Raw genomic sequence first — 15,476 nt, forward strand, 5'->3', positions numbered from 1 at the left:
AAGTCCAATAATTGTTTTAAAAAACCCTTACCTGTATAAATGGTTAACATATGGGCTTACACCCAGTGAATTCATCCAGTTTCTGAAAGTCCTTTCTTCCTTACTTTCTCCTATGGTGACAAATATAATTCTCAATAAATTATTGGAGAAAACACTTTAATAAGCAATCTTTAAATGGCTCTCATACTCCTCATACCCCCTTCCCTCCCTAAAATGAGTTCATACTTTCCCTAACAGTGTCTACACTGGGTAACACATGAGGCAATAGTGTCCAATTCAGACTCACTTAATTCTGGCCACAGGGACAGAGGCACTAGAGGGAGTACTGTTAGGCTACATTTTTCTGAGTAAATACAATTTGATGAAATAAAATAGACTTCTTTTGTTATATTTTATGTAATTAATATATCATGAAGAAAATAGTGATGATTAATAATAATTTCCTAAAACTAAAATGAGTGACAATTGCATTCAACAGTATGGTTACATCTATTTGAAATGTCATCTTTTTATTAAAAGTTAGTACTAACACACATATTGCAACTGCTCCAAGCTGCAGACACTACAGCTCGACTCTCTCCACACAGAAGCTGCCAGGGTTAATTTGTGAAGGGCCTCCCAAAAGCAACAGAATTCACTTTTTTAGTTTTTAGCACTGGAGATTTAGCAAGGCAGTGATGTATTGGTTACATTTGTGAAGTTGCCAAGGGGACCAGTTACCCTCACAGTTTTAACCAGCAATTCTGCTTATGAGAACTGCAGAAAAGTAATTAGGAAGTAAAACCCAACCTTCACCTTCCTGACTTACATTGCTTTTATCCATTGCCACCATGAGTCCTAAACCAACCCTCTTTCTCTATAAAGTTACAGCTTGTAATAGTACATTGACTTTCTACATAAACACTACCTAAATTTTAACAATGTAATTGTGGCCAGCTGCCTGTGAATCAGTGCTGTATAAGCTGTTTTCTCTTACAGCAAAGAAGCACACTTAAGAAAATATTTTGCCTGAATATGTGAGCTTGGAATAACCTCATCACTTCATTCCCACAGTTAAGAAAACAGAGAGGACACTGAGGAGGGAGAAAACCTCCCCAAACAACGAAAGAACAGATTTCTCTGGACTGAAGCACAAATATCTAAGTAAGATTTTTCTTTGCTGTTCTCATTTGCTCCTTAGAGGGTAACGATACCAAGTTTGTCTGATGAGGTTTATATAGCATGACAACTGTCTCATTTAGTACTGCAGTTGGAGGCTGACTACACAATAATGAATGTTTTTCCAAAATGAAACTACTGCATAAACATGTATTTATGTTTAGACTACAAAGAAAACCTCTTTAATATTATTTTTCCATGCATAACATTGTCATAACATTGATTTTTACATCAAGGTTACAATTTTAATCTAGGTCTCTTACCCTTTTATACAAAAAGCTCTGGACTTCAGAAATTTCAGCTGTAGTTCACAATTTCTAACAGAATAAATGTTATTTAAAAAGTTTCAGCCAGCTTACCAGTTACTCTCCTGTAATTATGAAATAGTTTATATTCATCCTACTGACACATTTTCTAAATTATGAGTTTTTTCATACGCAATTCGAACTAGTGTTTGTTTCAAATATTTACTTGTAAAAATAACTAAAGAGTTACTGATGAATATATGCTGAAACAAGGAAAAACACTATTTTGCAATGAGCTTTGTTTCTCATATTTCTTCCCACATTAAAATTTAAAAGAAGAATCACATTCTTTGCAAAGTTTTTAAAAATATCAGTTTCCCATTAAAAAAAAAAAATCACAACTCAAGAATGAGATATAATTTAAGTTTATAAAGAGTATCTTTAGAGGTTATAGTATTTTGAAGCAAGTACCTTTTGCTTTATTTTTAAAAGTGTTTAGGGTTACCGAGCTTTGAGTTCATTTGCAGCAGTACCTAAAGTACTGATCACAAAGTGCTTTTAGGAACACTTGTCCATTGCAAGGACAGTACCAGAGTTATATAATGAACTCTTACTAAACAGTTTAGCCACAAAAACACATACTCAGCAACTGCACTCAGAGTGAGAGTTTTAAAAGGCATGCTTAACATTGTTGAAAGAATCCAAAGTAGCCAAGCAGGAGCAAGAGCATGCAAGTTGGGCTGGACCCTTTTGAATAGTGGGAATCCAGGAACTAAACCCAGCATACTATATTTAATATGCCACTCTGAACAAATCCCTTTATCATGCAACACATAAGCGTTTGTAAGTTTTCCAGATGGCTGAGAACTGATCAATTTTTTCTCTCTATTCTTTTATTCAAAATATACCTTGTGATCCTATCAGGAGCATATCTTCTGCTGAGTGGTGCAGCAGATAGCCAAAATCATTGGAAAACTGCAGAAAGGGGGCAGAGCTACACAAAAGAGAGAGGAGCAAATTTGGTAGTATCCTTTATATTTATTGCCATCTCTTTCTTTGAGATCACTATACCATGGAACTGAGTGGGGAGGAGCTGTAGCGCGGGGGTCAAGAATCCAAAGAGCTGCAAATACCTAAGATTCTCTCTGGAAGACAACAGAGCTCAAGATGCAATTGCACTCTAAATTCAGCCAGCCTGAGTGGGAGTAATTCACAATAACAGCCATGAAGGCTGCAGTAATCTAAGCAACAGCAGAGGACATTGACACTGCAGGAAAGGTGGGTGGGGTGGACACAGGTCCCTCCTCTTCCTCCCCCCAAGAGCTCAGCTTTCTGTATGACCTCATCTCCAGAGTGCTGAGGTTCCTCAGAACAGGAGCAACATGGAAAGGTTGTGCATTAAGTGAAGTCAGGGCTGTCCCCTCCACCCCCACACAATGTCAAGTGTTCATTTGGTTGTGTCAGTATTCCTGAGGGATACACTCTCTCTGTACAAGTGCACATCACCAGGCTTGTTCAGTATTATCAGGGCAGATGTCATTTTATGCCCAGAATTCATCATCTGAAACTCAGGAGAACTGCCACATCATACCCTTTGGGTGGAGCAGTCACTGAAAAGATGGAATTTATGCAGGAAAATGAAGACTTTCAGAAAGCTCTACTCACCCACGCATGCCTACAGCTTGACATCTTGTTCATGGAAAGCCCTTACTGGCTAAACCCACTGAAATAACTGTATGGCATTTGACTTACTGCAACTCTTGCCCCCATTTTATGTGCATCACACCTGTGGGGTTTTTTCCTTCTCTTTTACTTATGACGGCATATTAAAACAATAGAAACATGTAAGAACAATGCAAAAAATCAACCAGAAAAGGACAGAGATGATTAAACACTAGGAAAAAAAAAAAGAAGAAAAATTGCAGAATAAACACTTTTATGGAGTACAGAAAAGTACTAAATACAGTACCTACATTAGGAGGGGTCAAATCTGCATTTCATGAAGCAAAACAGGAAAGCATTATAAATTATGAGTCAGATTTCAACAGACAATCTATGATGAAACTATAGAGAAATTAATGTCATATTTTATATCACTACCTTGAGAAAATAACAGTAAAAACACAGGACTTTATGGAAAGAAAATAAAACATTAACAGAAAAAAACATTAACAACATTGTCTTTCGGCTAAAATAACTATTTTGATGGTTTAGGTCTACATGACACCACGGGAGTTGTTATTTGGGGGCAAAGAAGAATCATCTACTTGCCTTTGAACAGACAGCATTGGCATGATTACCCATCTCTAAAATATCTACTATAAATAGTAAGTTAATTTTGACCAGTATTTGCCATTACAAAATGGTAGTCTAGCATTCAGGTGATTTTAAGTTTTTACAACTGTTTTTAGCTGAGATTTGATCTCATCTAAATATTTCAGGAAAGTCCAGAAACTACTTCAGCTGTTTTTTTGCCATGCCAATGAAAACTTCCAAATTTGACCAAGTTTTCAGTGTTTTGAATCACATCAGCAACTTTGTCTTCAGAACACAGAAGCTGAACTAAACATATTCCACATCCACGCAGCTCCTGTATAAATTTGCAAGAGCATACATTTCTAATAAAATTGCAGCAGAGGAAGACCAGACCTTTCCTTCAATCATTTGTCCTGGCCAGCAGGGACTGCAGTGACTGGGGATATCACAGCTGAAAAGGGAAGACTGTGCTCTGATACCTCTATCACAGCTGGCACCCAGCTGAAGCGAGAAGAGCAGGAAGCCTGACACAGGAGTGGTCTGGGGGATACAAGATTTGTGACACAGGGATGCAGCAGCACAGACAAATTATGAAAAAACAGGAGCAAAGGAAGATGGACTCACCTAGATGGAAAGGAAACCTGATAGGAACAGTAAGAGGAAGGCAGGAGAAGGCAGTGCAGAGGAATATGTGAACATTGCTGATGATTCTCCCGAGTGCGGCACCCCTGATTCTCACATTCCTTTGAGATCAGTGAACAACTGTGAAACACACTGGCAGGAGCCATTTCATTATCCTAGATTAGCTGGTCCACAGCAAGGGCAACAGCCAAAGACTGTTACCAATCATCCCTTTATCTCTAGCATTAGAGATTTGAACTGTACAGTTAAAGGCCAAACTCCCTGATACAATAGGATCTATACAGGTTGTTGATGCAATAGATTAATATAGGTTGCTGATACAGAAGCCTTTTTTTAAAAGAAATTTCCTGCCTTAAACAAACAAACACACACAAATATATATCAATGAAGTATGGGAAAAATACTTTTAAAGACTATTACAGTTGCTGTGGGAACAAGTTAAGCCAGCAGCACCTGCATAAAGTTAGTTAGAATCAAAAGGGAGTGTTTCAGCCTTGGAGCTGAGAAGGAGTGTGTCAATCAAAACATCGAGTTTGCAAAAAGTCCTGGGAATTCTGGTTAACTGAATGCAAGTGCTGCTGGCTTAACTTGTTCCCACAAACTGCATAGTATGGCACTGTAAATTAGGAAAAGCTAGAATTTGTGCATCAGCTAATATATAAATAGTATGGAAAGAAGCATAGGAAAGTGGAAGGAAAGTAGGAAGATAGCATTTGCTCCTGCAAATGAATAATAGAAGGTTATTCAGGAATAACCACTTGGTCAGGCTAACACAAGGGAACAATATACACAGCAACAGGCACTTCTAAGGTTTATATTGATTGCTAGTGAGATAAGACAGGCACATCACACAGGGATCCTACATCACAACCTAGAAGGAATACTTAAATATAAATCACTAATATTCTTATCTTCTGTATGCTTAGTAAGTTGAGTACCTTCTAATAAATTGAGATCGTAAGATGAGTTGTCAGGCTTGTGTAGGGCTGGATAGGTGTTAAAGAGATTTGCAACAAAAGCTAAATTGAGTTTAGGGTTGCCTGCAACCACATCAGCTGGAGTTACAAACTGCCTGCAGCCCAATTTATCTGCCTGCTGGAGCATGTATTCAGCTCTCCTCAAGTCAGTTTTATCCTAAAAAGAGAAACAAACAAACAAAAATTAATTTGCAGTAAGTAGCTGCACATTTTCGGTTTTTTACCAGATCTTCAGGTAGGAAAATCTTTAAATGACCCATGTCAGTTCCTCCCTCATTCCTCAATGCCTGAGCTATCTCTTGCTGATGATGTGACACGACAATTCCCCTCTTCCTTCCACCTTTTTTCTGTCCTTCACTTCTGTGGCTGCCAGCACAGCATTCCTCATGAATCCCAGCAACTGCAGCCAGAACTGTATTGGTTATGTTTCCATTTCCAGACTGTTGATTGCCGTATTACATATTTTGCCAAAGGTTCACCATCACTGCTTTAAACTGATATTCTCAAGCACAGTAATTACAGATGATGCCCAAAATCCTAAGTGAAAGTTTGAATGCTTCAGGTTTGTCTTCCTTTTAATATTTTTGCCTCTGAATCATCTTAAGTTGGCAACCTGTGTGTTTTGTACATTGGTATTTATTATTTGTACTGAGGTTTATAACTCAGAACATGATCACATAAACTGTAGGAAACTACATGGAAAAACTAACTACTATTCTTTCTCACTCCCCAAAAAATCCAAAGCAAGAGCAAACAAAGAAAGAGCTCTCCTTATGAAGGAGTTTGAGAGAACTAAAGCCTGTAAGCAAACAACTTTGCATATGGGTTTCATTATTATAATGAATAACAAGATTCTACTTTAGATTCTGATTGATATATAGATATCTCAGGCATGCAGTTCAGCTTTGCATCAAATGCATTCTCAGAACAATCCTTCCAATGAGCACCATATTGCACCTTAGGCAAAAGTGTTTTCACATCCATGTAGGCTGGTTTTAGACCCTGTGTCCCTTTACAACTTCAAACTTGCTGGATGCCACACTGTCCTGCTCGTTATTGGAAGGGCTCACGTGTTATTTCTGAAATCTGTTTGAGGAAGGTTTGAGGAAGGATCACAAGGTTTGTCAAGTCTACTCTTTTTCCTTGTCTGAATTCCAAAAGAGGAAGACTGAGCAGGATGTTGTAATATTTGTGTTGGATGACCCTGCTGAAAATAAACATACACTACTCCAAGTAAAACACAGCTCCATGCTTCAGACTGCAGGATGCATTATCCTGTTTCGGCAGCACTCGGGGACTTTACAAGTTTTTTCCCATTTAAGCCTTTGTAACACTGAGGAATCTGAATTCTTGCACATGTTAGAAAACAAAAGAAGATTCAGGGGCAGCCTGGTAACCAGGATGTTGGACACATACACAGAGGTCTCAGATAATTCCAGTCTATTTTCCCATTTCTGGATACTCACATGAAATCCTGAAAAGTCAATTTTAATGGGCAGTTGATCAATGTCATCTCCTTTGGGTGCAATCTGATTTAACAGATGGTAGTATGCTCTTGAATCCTAAAACAAGCAGTGTAATATTTAAAAAAATAAAAAGCAGCAAGTATGTAGCCTTTCCTAGCCATTTATTGCTCTAATAGTCCAATCTAAAAGCCACATAAGTCAAAAATACAGCACCCTAATTTCAGTGAATATGAAAGAGGTCATACAGCCATTTTACTACACTATTTCACATAGAAGTTATTTAGCCAGATGACAGAGAAAAGGAATGTCTGCTAATTATTCTGGACAATGCTAGTTTTATTCTCCTGAATATTAACTAGACTGTTGTAATTCAGATATTCAGGGCAAATTAATATAGAAAAATACCCAATTTGCATCTTATATTCACTGTTGGTATTTTACACCTTGACTGTCCTTATCAAACAGACTGGTTTATAAAAATTTCTCTTTCTTAATCAGTGAGGTAATGAAAATTTAAAAAGGAGAGTAAGGTGGTTCTTTTAGGATGAATCTATAGTGACAAAACAAATTATATTAATTTGATGCAGTTTTCAGTGTGCTTCTGGGGTCCCCCCCCAGTAAGAAACCAGGAGAAAAAATAAAACCCTACTAGTTTTAGAAGTATTTAACACTTCTCTTAAACAGCATATATTTTTACCATAGTAGCAGTTTTCATATAAAACCTTAGTTAAATGCTTGCTTTAATAACAGCTTTCTTGGTGGCATTTCAAAATACCTAACTAGCCATTAATGACATGGTTTTCTTCAGTGAAAGGAGGTTTTATCACCTTAGGGAATCTTCCTCCTTTGCTTTTAGTTTTGAAAAGTTGGTGTTTTCTCTCTTCAGCTGGGCTACTACAGAACTCTGCACACCTTAGGCAGAGTGACTGAAGAGAGAAGAATTATGCAGCTCTGCCACCTGCCCTGAGGAGCAAGCACACCTTTCAGTCCCCTCTGTCAGTCACTTGGCACACCAGCATAGCAGTGGCTGGGAGTTATTAGTTAACTAATAAGGTAGTGCAAATTGTCCTAAATAACTCTAATCAGCACCTCAGAACATTAGAACTTCCCTGAATATGAGCTTGTTGGAAGTGTCCACATTGTGACGTGATAGTATGAGCAACTGAATAGGATGTGTGAGATCAAAACTCTTTCAGAGTTGAAAAATGCAGGGTGAAACTACAGCTAGAAAAAGCAGATTACTATTTTATCTAAATTCTTCTGATCTGACTGATTTGTTTTTATGCATAGTGTGCATAATATTTTAATAGCATTATGTTCAATTATCAGAGCAAATAACTACAAACCTTAATGTCTTGGCTGAAGTTATTGATTTTCTGCCACCCTGCATTGGCCAGATGATAGTTTACCCAGCGTAGCAAGAGGTCTTCTGGGGAAAGCTTCATCAACTGATCTAGTTCTTCCCCTTCATTTAGCAAGGCAATAAGAGCTAAAAGCAAGTTTGAAAGAACGCTGAAATCATTGCTACTGTGGTCTCAGCTAATTCCAAGTGGCTGACATTGCTGTACCTGGCACTGCTCTTACCTTCATTTCTGGAGAGCTCAATATCAGCAAAAAGACCAACTTTAATGATCTGCCACAGGAGTCCTAACACCAAGTGTGGCTTCCCTTCTTGCAAATCTTGTGATCCAATATTGACAACTGTACAGCCAATGGCAGATGCTGAGTTCAGAGCCAGGTTTAGGTTTTCCTATTTGGAATATCATTGTTTGACAAACTCATGAGGCTGTAATTCTTAGTAAATTAGTTCATATTAAACTTTGGAAGAAATAATGCATTAGTTCAATAGAAAACTGCACTCCAGAGATTTTTTGTGAACTACCTCATATCCTACCAAAATTTAGTAGAAAACATTATTGATACTGTTCAATATGGACTCACAAAAAATTGTGGACTACCTTCTGCAGCTTGGATCACTGAGGAATACTCTAATCAAAACACTTTCTGTAATTCATAAGTATCAGATGTACAAATTAAACAAAACTGCTCAAAATATCAGTGGCCTGATCCAGTGGAAAACCATGTTCAGATGGAATTCTGCGCTGTGCAGAAGGCTACTGACATCACTGCCATCCCATCTTGAATCTTATACAGGCTGACACACTCAAGCAACTGTAAAACTGTAACTGAATGGAGAGCATAAGAAAATCACGACAATTCAACACCCTGACACTGAAAGTAAAGCCAATGATTGTCACAGATGAAACGCTCCAAGGAAAAATAGCTGGCAGCTTTCATCAATATTATGATTTTCTTGTGTCACATTTTAACTATCTACAGAGACAACATAAACACACATAGTATTATCTTTGCTGACAAATCTTCTTAAAAATAAGTAGAGATTACAGAACCCACTTGGAGGATTTAGAACATAGTATGGTTTAACTTTTTGTATTTTAACGCCACAGCCTGAAATGAAAAGTCTGCCAATTTAATCAGCATTTTTTTCTTTCTGGGCTGGTAGCTTATGGATCTACTTCCTCTTCCAGACCTATTTTCTTAAACCCAAGATCATGAAAACTGTTTCTCTCAAATTTTTTCATTACTTCATACACAATTAAAAATTGAGGTTCTCATTTTCTGCCCAAAGTGCTCTCCACTATGAAAATACATCATCCTGCCATACAGCCATGCAGGTACTTTCTGCTTTGCTAAAGTGCAACCTGACCATCTACTCAGAAGTCTAAAATTATTTTCTTCAGGTACTTAGTAAAGCAAAACAAAAATAGTGAATATGGGAAGAACTAGGGAAAGCATGAAAAATCCAAGTTTTCCTGTAAATCATCTAAGAAACAGGAGAATTTAGCAAAGTATTAGAATATAGAATTTCATGCTTTACGATTTTTTTATTACATAGGAGTTTTAATTATTTTTTTTCTCCACCAGGAGAACTGTCACTAAATCAGAAAAATACTTTTTCACTTGTGGCAAGTTCCTATCCATGCAGTACTTACAGAAATAGTGAAAGGAGTGAGTTTTTTCTTATTAATAGCCCTTTCATCAATTGTATCTGGCTGTGAAAAATTGATCATTTTGCTAAGGAAGAAAAATCAAGAGTTAATTCAAACTTTCATTTTACAGAAAATATACTATTTGATTATAAACTTGTAACACTTCAAACTAGCTGAAAATACTTATGACAAGATTTTAAAAACCCCTCATCATCCTCTAAATCTCCTCTCCCCGTTAAATACTTGTACATTCATTCAGAACACCCCAGATAATGTTGCTAAAAGAAACTCGAGCATTTGGCTTTTATAATTAATAGAGCACGTCTGTACTGTCACAAAAAGGTCCTGAGAAGATTAAAACTGTAAACCAAAGTCAGTTAAATGGTCTCTACTGACAAATTTTGTAGTATAATCAGTGTACTTCTGCATTGCATTTCTGTAGTACCTTGTATGTACATGGATCTCAAAGACTAATTCACATCAATACTAACATGCTAATCCCTTGTTAGCATGGTGTATGAGTAAGTACTATTAATCTACTTTAACTAACTAGAAAGTTACAGCAAACTGAAGTTAAGGGACCTACTATATGCTCTCTGTTTTGCCATGGATTTAATTCAGATTTCTGTTCGTCCTGTTCCATGATTTAGTGACTATAATTAGTAACTTCTAAAAATATTTTAAACATTTTCTAATTATTTCCACGAATGAATATATGAACTGCGGAATTATCATCTCCTTTATAAACAGCCTGCACATATCTGATGAGCATAATTACAGGTGTGAAGTGGAAAACCACCTCTATAACATAAAAAAAATTTGCTAAAAATCACATTTCTATGGGCAAACAGATTTTCCCCATTTTACACATTGGTTGAAATATTTAGGAGTGGAATCTTGATGTTAAAGCCTATCAGAAGTTTTCCAATTCATGTCACTGTGATCAGCATTTAACCTTTGAGATTAATTTCTTTTCTTTCCTGGACTCACCAAAGAAGGATGCCATCTGCAAGGGATTTAAACAGACTGGCATCCGATGGGTTCATGGGGAGGAGGTGCTTACAGTCTGGGTCATCTTGTAGAGCTTTATTTATCCAATTAACAAAAGCAACTTTTTCTTCCTCTGAAAAAAAAAGACAGCATTAAAATAGTGGATTATCATTTTCATGAACACATACTACTAAACATCATATGTGGGTCAAAGAGGTTCATCTGCAATAAAACCCCTGAGTTTCACAGAGGCCAGTTATGAAAAGAATCAGACCAGTGGGAAAGAACACAAAAATGGCAAGTACAGATTGATCTTTCTCCTACTGCACCCTCGAAATATCTGGTGATTTTCTGAAGAACATAAAAATCAAAGGGACATCATAGGGAAGGCATCCTCATGGCTGACTTCAAATTCAGTTTCTCAGAAATTACAAAGAAAAGAGGAAGATTTCTGATCAGAAATGTGCAACAACACAATTTATACACCATTGGTTTAAAACACAGCATTTCATTCTGAGAGACTGGCAATCTTTTTGAGACTCTGATCTGGACTGCTGAGCTGTATTTAGCTTTGAGAAACTTAAGAAGTTTAATATCTCAGTTTTAAATTCTCTTTATATTTAGTGCAGAATTTATTACTGTGTATCTAAGAAAGCTTATTGGGATAACAGTCCGTCAAGTATCAGTATTCACATTCCCAAACAGCACAGGTGGTATTCCTCTCACTTACCTCAAGAAGCAAACAAGAGAGGTACCTACACCTGAGTCCTTACACTTCTTCCACTGTCAGTGGGAAACAACGTGAAATTCTAGTGCACCCTTCATCTCATCATAAATGAGGTGGTGATGAGGCCAGGCCACATGAACTACACTTCACTGGGGTCTGTTTCTCTCCACCAAAAATGAAAGGGAGTCTAAACCATTACCTCTGATGCCCTACAGGCATCCTTTGAGATGGAACATATTCCCAGCTTTGGAGATCTACCAAGTGCAGCTGGTGCTATAAGAATCACACTGAAACAGAGGGTATTGCCACCTCTGGCTAACCAAAATGATTCTTTCTCATATATGGAATCTTAACACAGTCTGGAACCACTGCAAATTCCAGACTCAAATCAATCAAAAAAGTTGCAATATTGCTGATAGCAATGTGATCCTGGAAGGTGGTTAACACTCTGGCCAGGAGCTGCAATGCAATTAGGCACAATTACCAACTTAAATTACATGCAGCAGGGGGGAGGCAGAAAGAAACGGATCAAATATTAAAAACAGCTTCTTAAGTGTGAGAGGCTCTGCAAAAACCATGCAGGACTGAACAATTCTGTAATGGCAGAGACAACTGAGGGGGCCATTCCACCCACAAAGGATATATGGTGGTTTGCTAAGGGTTTTTTAGTTTATGCTATTAACACTGTGGAAATGAAAATGAGAATTCATTTTTATCTGAATGTAGGAATAAGAGTAGATTAGCATGTAATGAAGGTAAAAGCTTGACTACCATTACTAGAAGAACGCCAAAGGGGCCATTTTTCTCCCCTTACATGCTGTCACTGCTTGTTTTGCTCTTTTGCTCTTGCAAAGAGTCCCACTTGCCTCCAAGTACAGCATGAAACTAGTAACAACTGAACACAGCTAATAAACTATTGTCCACACTTGTCTATCTCCACATACTTTCTCTGTGTTAATTTGCTTTCAACACCAACATTTTTCCATTGTTTGGTTTTTTTGTCTGTAGTGCAAATTTAAAGAGTTTCCTCCATGCAAAATTTGCTCATGTTTAATTATTTCTTACCCGAATAAGAGTGCTGTGTCCCCTCACTAGAGATTGCTGATGTTCCTCCAATCGCTGTAATACCTTGCTTTTTGTTTATTGATTTTCGGAATGATTTGCTGACATCTTTACTTTTCAATTCCTGAATTATCTGAAATCAAAAAAGTAGAGAGTATTTTGTGATTGATCATACTTTCAGATAACTAAGTGTTAATTCACTCTAGAGTTAGTAGTTAACCTGACTGCCTATTTACACTGACTTCTGTTCTAAAAAAAAAAAATTTACTGTATGGGTAAAACTAGTTTAAATCCTCTCATGAAACTTGCATAGTGGATGTCTAACATATTATTTCTCAGTGAATAACTTTATTAAGCTGTGGTAACTAAAAAAGTAGACATACACAATTTTTCCATAGATGTTTTAGTAAACTGAAACACACATCTAAAGATATGCACATTTTCGATGCCTATAGCATATTTCTCCCACTTATTTCACCACATGCTGCACAGTAAAAGGTGACAACATGACAGTTACACATGTCCTTAATCAAGCTAATACCGTTTATTCACCTGCCTGCAATGTAACCCACATCCTAGATTTGCCCAAATATTGTAGAGATCTCAAACTGACAGCGAAGTAATACAGTTCAACATGTGGAGGCAAATATTTGCATCTCACCTATGAACCACTTCAAATTAGAATCTTGAAAGGAAAGATCAATAGCTAGTTTAACAAGCATCCTGTTGCAATGATGCACTACTCCAAATTGGAAGCAGAAAATAATCACCCCAAACACACACTAATCAACGGCCTGATAAGCTTTTGTTTCTTTTAAAGCCCACTAGTGAGTAATCCTCATTTAAAAAAGTCTAAACCTTTGAAATTTTTTCACTGAAAGGGAAAAACTGTGCCTCAGTCCCAGTAATAAATAGACTTTAGTACAGAGATTAAGCATAGTGATAGACTAATGTTTGCCCTACTAAGAGCATTCAGAGCCTGGTGTCTAATTTTCTGTTGTCTGCTCTTTTGTCAGAGCAAGGGCTGGCCCAACACTCCTAAAATATGTAGTCCATCCCTTCATCTTTGAATAAACAAAACAGGACTATTTCAACTAAGGCACTCTCACATGCTGCTCATGTCAGATCTATTAAATTAAAAAGGAGAGTAAAAGAGTAAAATAACCATATAGGATATTCTAAATTGTCACAGAAAACTCAAAATAATAGTTATATCTATCTAAAATAGTACTTAGTTATAGCACTTAATTCAGTTTTCTATCCTGATTCTTAACAGGTATCAGACAGTAGAGAAACATCCAAAGAGAGTGTCTTACAGAGACAAATTCCTCGAAGTTGATTCTCCCATCCTTGTTGCTATCTGTCACTAAAATGATTTTTTCTACAATCTCCCGGACTTTGTAACCAGGCAAGGGCAGACTTGCTTCTTTGAAGAGGTCCTGAAGCTCATAATCGCTGACATACCCACTGTTGTCAATGTCTGTAAAATGAAAGCACAAGTTGTTACACTTACATAAAGAACCAAGTGCAGTAACTGTAAAGAATAAATCAAGTGTGAGAAATGCAGTTCTAGCAGATAAGTATTTCTTTTCCTGACAGACATAAGTAAGTATAAAGGAATGCTTCTGGATTAGAGGGACAACTGTCTAGGCCTGGTGCCATCTTGTGATGTACTTTCTCAGGAGCTATCTTGTGATCCAAAGCACAGCTATAACAAGATAGCAAATTTTCAAGTAGTGAAGTTGAAGCTTTTTTTTTTTAAGACGCCCAACAAAATTATCTATAAACCTTCAAGTGAGAGGGAGATCAATTAATATATGCTTCCTGTCAATATTATACCATTTGCAATCAGGAAACTCAGACCTGGTGCATGTTGTTATTAGAAGAGCACACTTACACAAGAAAAACTACTTACACAAGAACTCTGCCTGACACTGCATTTTGTTTCTTATCCTAGTATCTGATAGACATTTTCTGTTCTTCAAAACTTTTGATGTGGTTAGGCTTACCTGTGAAGAATAAATCCAGGATGATCTGTATCTGTTTATTAAAGGTGACCTTCCTTAATCTATTAACTAGCTCTGTTGGGAACAATTTGTGCTGCTACCTTCACTCACACTTGGCTCCCAAGACCACAAGGCAAGAATGTTCAGGTACAGCAAAGTATTAGAATGCTTTTTTTTCAAAAAGAAGTACAGTACAGTTTCACAATTGTGGAAAGAAATTAATGGCTGTATCATAAAAATAAATTAAGAAAAACTGAGTATAATTTGTGTTACTCATCATGAATAATGCAGCAGCAGAGAAACAATCAAAAGTACCCTTTGTACTTTCACCTTAGGCCAATCTCTGTGCAGAAAGCTGACTTGAATTCATCTTAGTATAATAAAGCATCATTTTACACCTATGTTTTTACCCAGAGTAACATATAAATGAACCAACCACATTAACTGTTCCTGCTTTTTTAAATCTGTGCATATTTCCATATATATGTATACACATATTTATACAAGCACAATTTGAATATGCCAGTAAAATAGCCTTACCTGTACCTGTAGTGCATTGGCTATACAATGGAGAGAAGTACTTTTAAAAGCAGAAAAGCCATAGTCCATACACAGTATAGATGAAGTTCAGTCAAATACAAGAAATCATATCCAGCCTAAGTAATGCTGGATATAATACCCATCATTTCATATATTTAATGTTAATATTTTCCATGTTTGACAATAATTTACAATGTCTATGATCATATTAAAGCTCTTGAAAAATCTTAGTTAATAGTATTTTCCCAGCTCTACCAACAATCAATCTAAGGGAAGCAATTTAAGAGAACATCACAATCAGTCAAAAAGAGAAGCAGATGATGTGACCACCTTTCTGACTTATCAAGGTGCTCCCACTTTTTTTTATTTTCTAGTTAAAAACTTCTCTTCATATTG

The 15,476-nt window shown here is 36.8% G+C and overlaps 1 protein-coding gene across 5 annotated transcripts in view; it reads right to left on the minus strand.

The window, feature by feature from the left end:
* The window catches only part of PLS1 (plastin 1), a 43,019-nt gene that overhangs the window by 6,942 nt on the left and 20,601 nt on the right, over positions 1 to 15,476 (minus strand). For 4 of the 5 annotated variants that reach the window (XM_051782045.1, XM_051782046.1, XM_051782044.1 and 1 more), the window contains exons 3-11: positions 13,851 to 14,014; positions 12,538 to 12,667; positions 10,746 to 10,878; positions 9,759 to 9,840; positions 8,329 to 8,494; positions 8,091 to 8,233; positions 6,745 to 6,840; positions 5,240 to 5,435; positions 32 to 110 (exon numbers count right to left, since the gene is read on the minus strand). In XM_051782045.1, coding sequence (XP_051638005.1) covers positions 32 to 110; positions 5,240 to 5,435; positions 6,745 to 6,840; positions 8,091 to 8,233; positions 8,329 to 8,494; positions 9,759 to 9,840; positions 10,746 to 10,878; positions 12,538 to 12,667; positions 13,851 to 14,014 — 1,189 coding nt within the window. Of the gene's footprint in view, positions 1 to 31; positions 111 to 5,239; positions 5,436 to 6,744; positions 6,841 to 8,090; positions 8,234 to 8,328; positions 8,495 to 9,758; positions 9,841 to 10,745; positions 10,879 to 12,537; positions 12,668 to 13,850; positions 14,015 to 14,449; positions 14,544 to 15,476 lie in introns of all 5 variants that reach the window. The other variant, XM_051782047.1, reaches the window with a different exon arrangement.

This window comes from Manacus candei, unplaced genomic scaffold, assembly GCF_025592945.1.
Source record: "Manacus candei isolate 608988 ecotype Guabito, Panama unplaced genomic scaffold, ASM2559294v1 h1tg000015l, whole genome shotgun sequence".
In the NCBI taxonomy this organism is placed as follows: Eukaryota; Metazoa; Chordata; class Aves; order Passeriformes; family Pipridae; genus Manacus; species Manacus candei.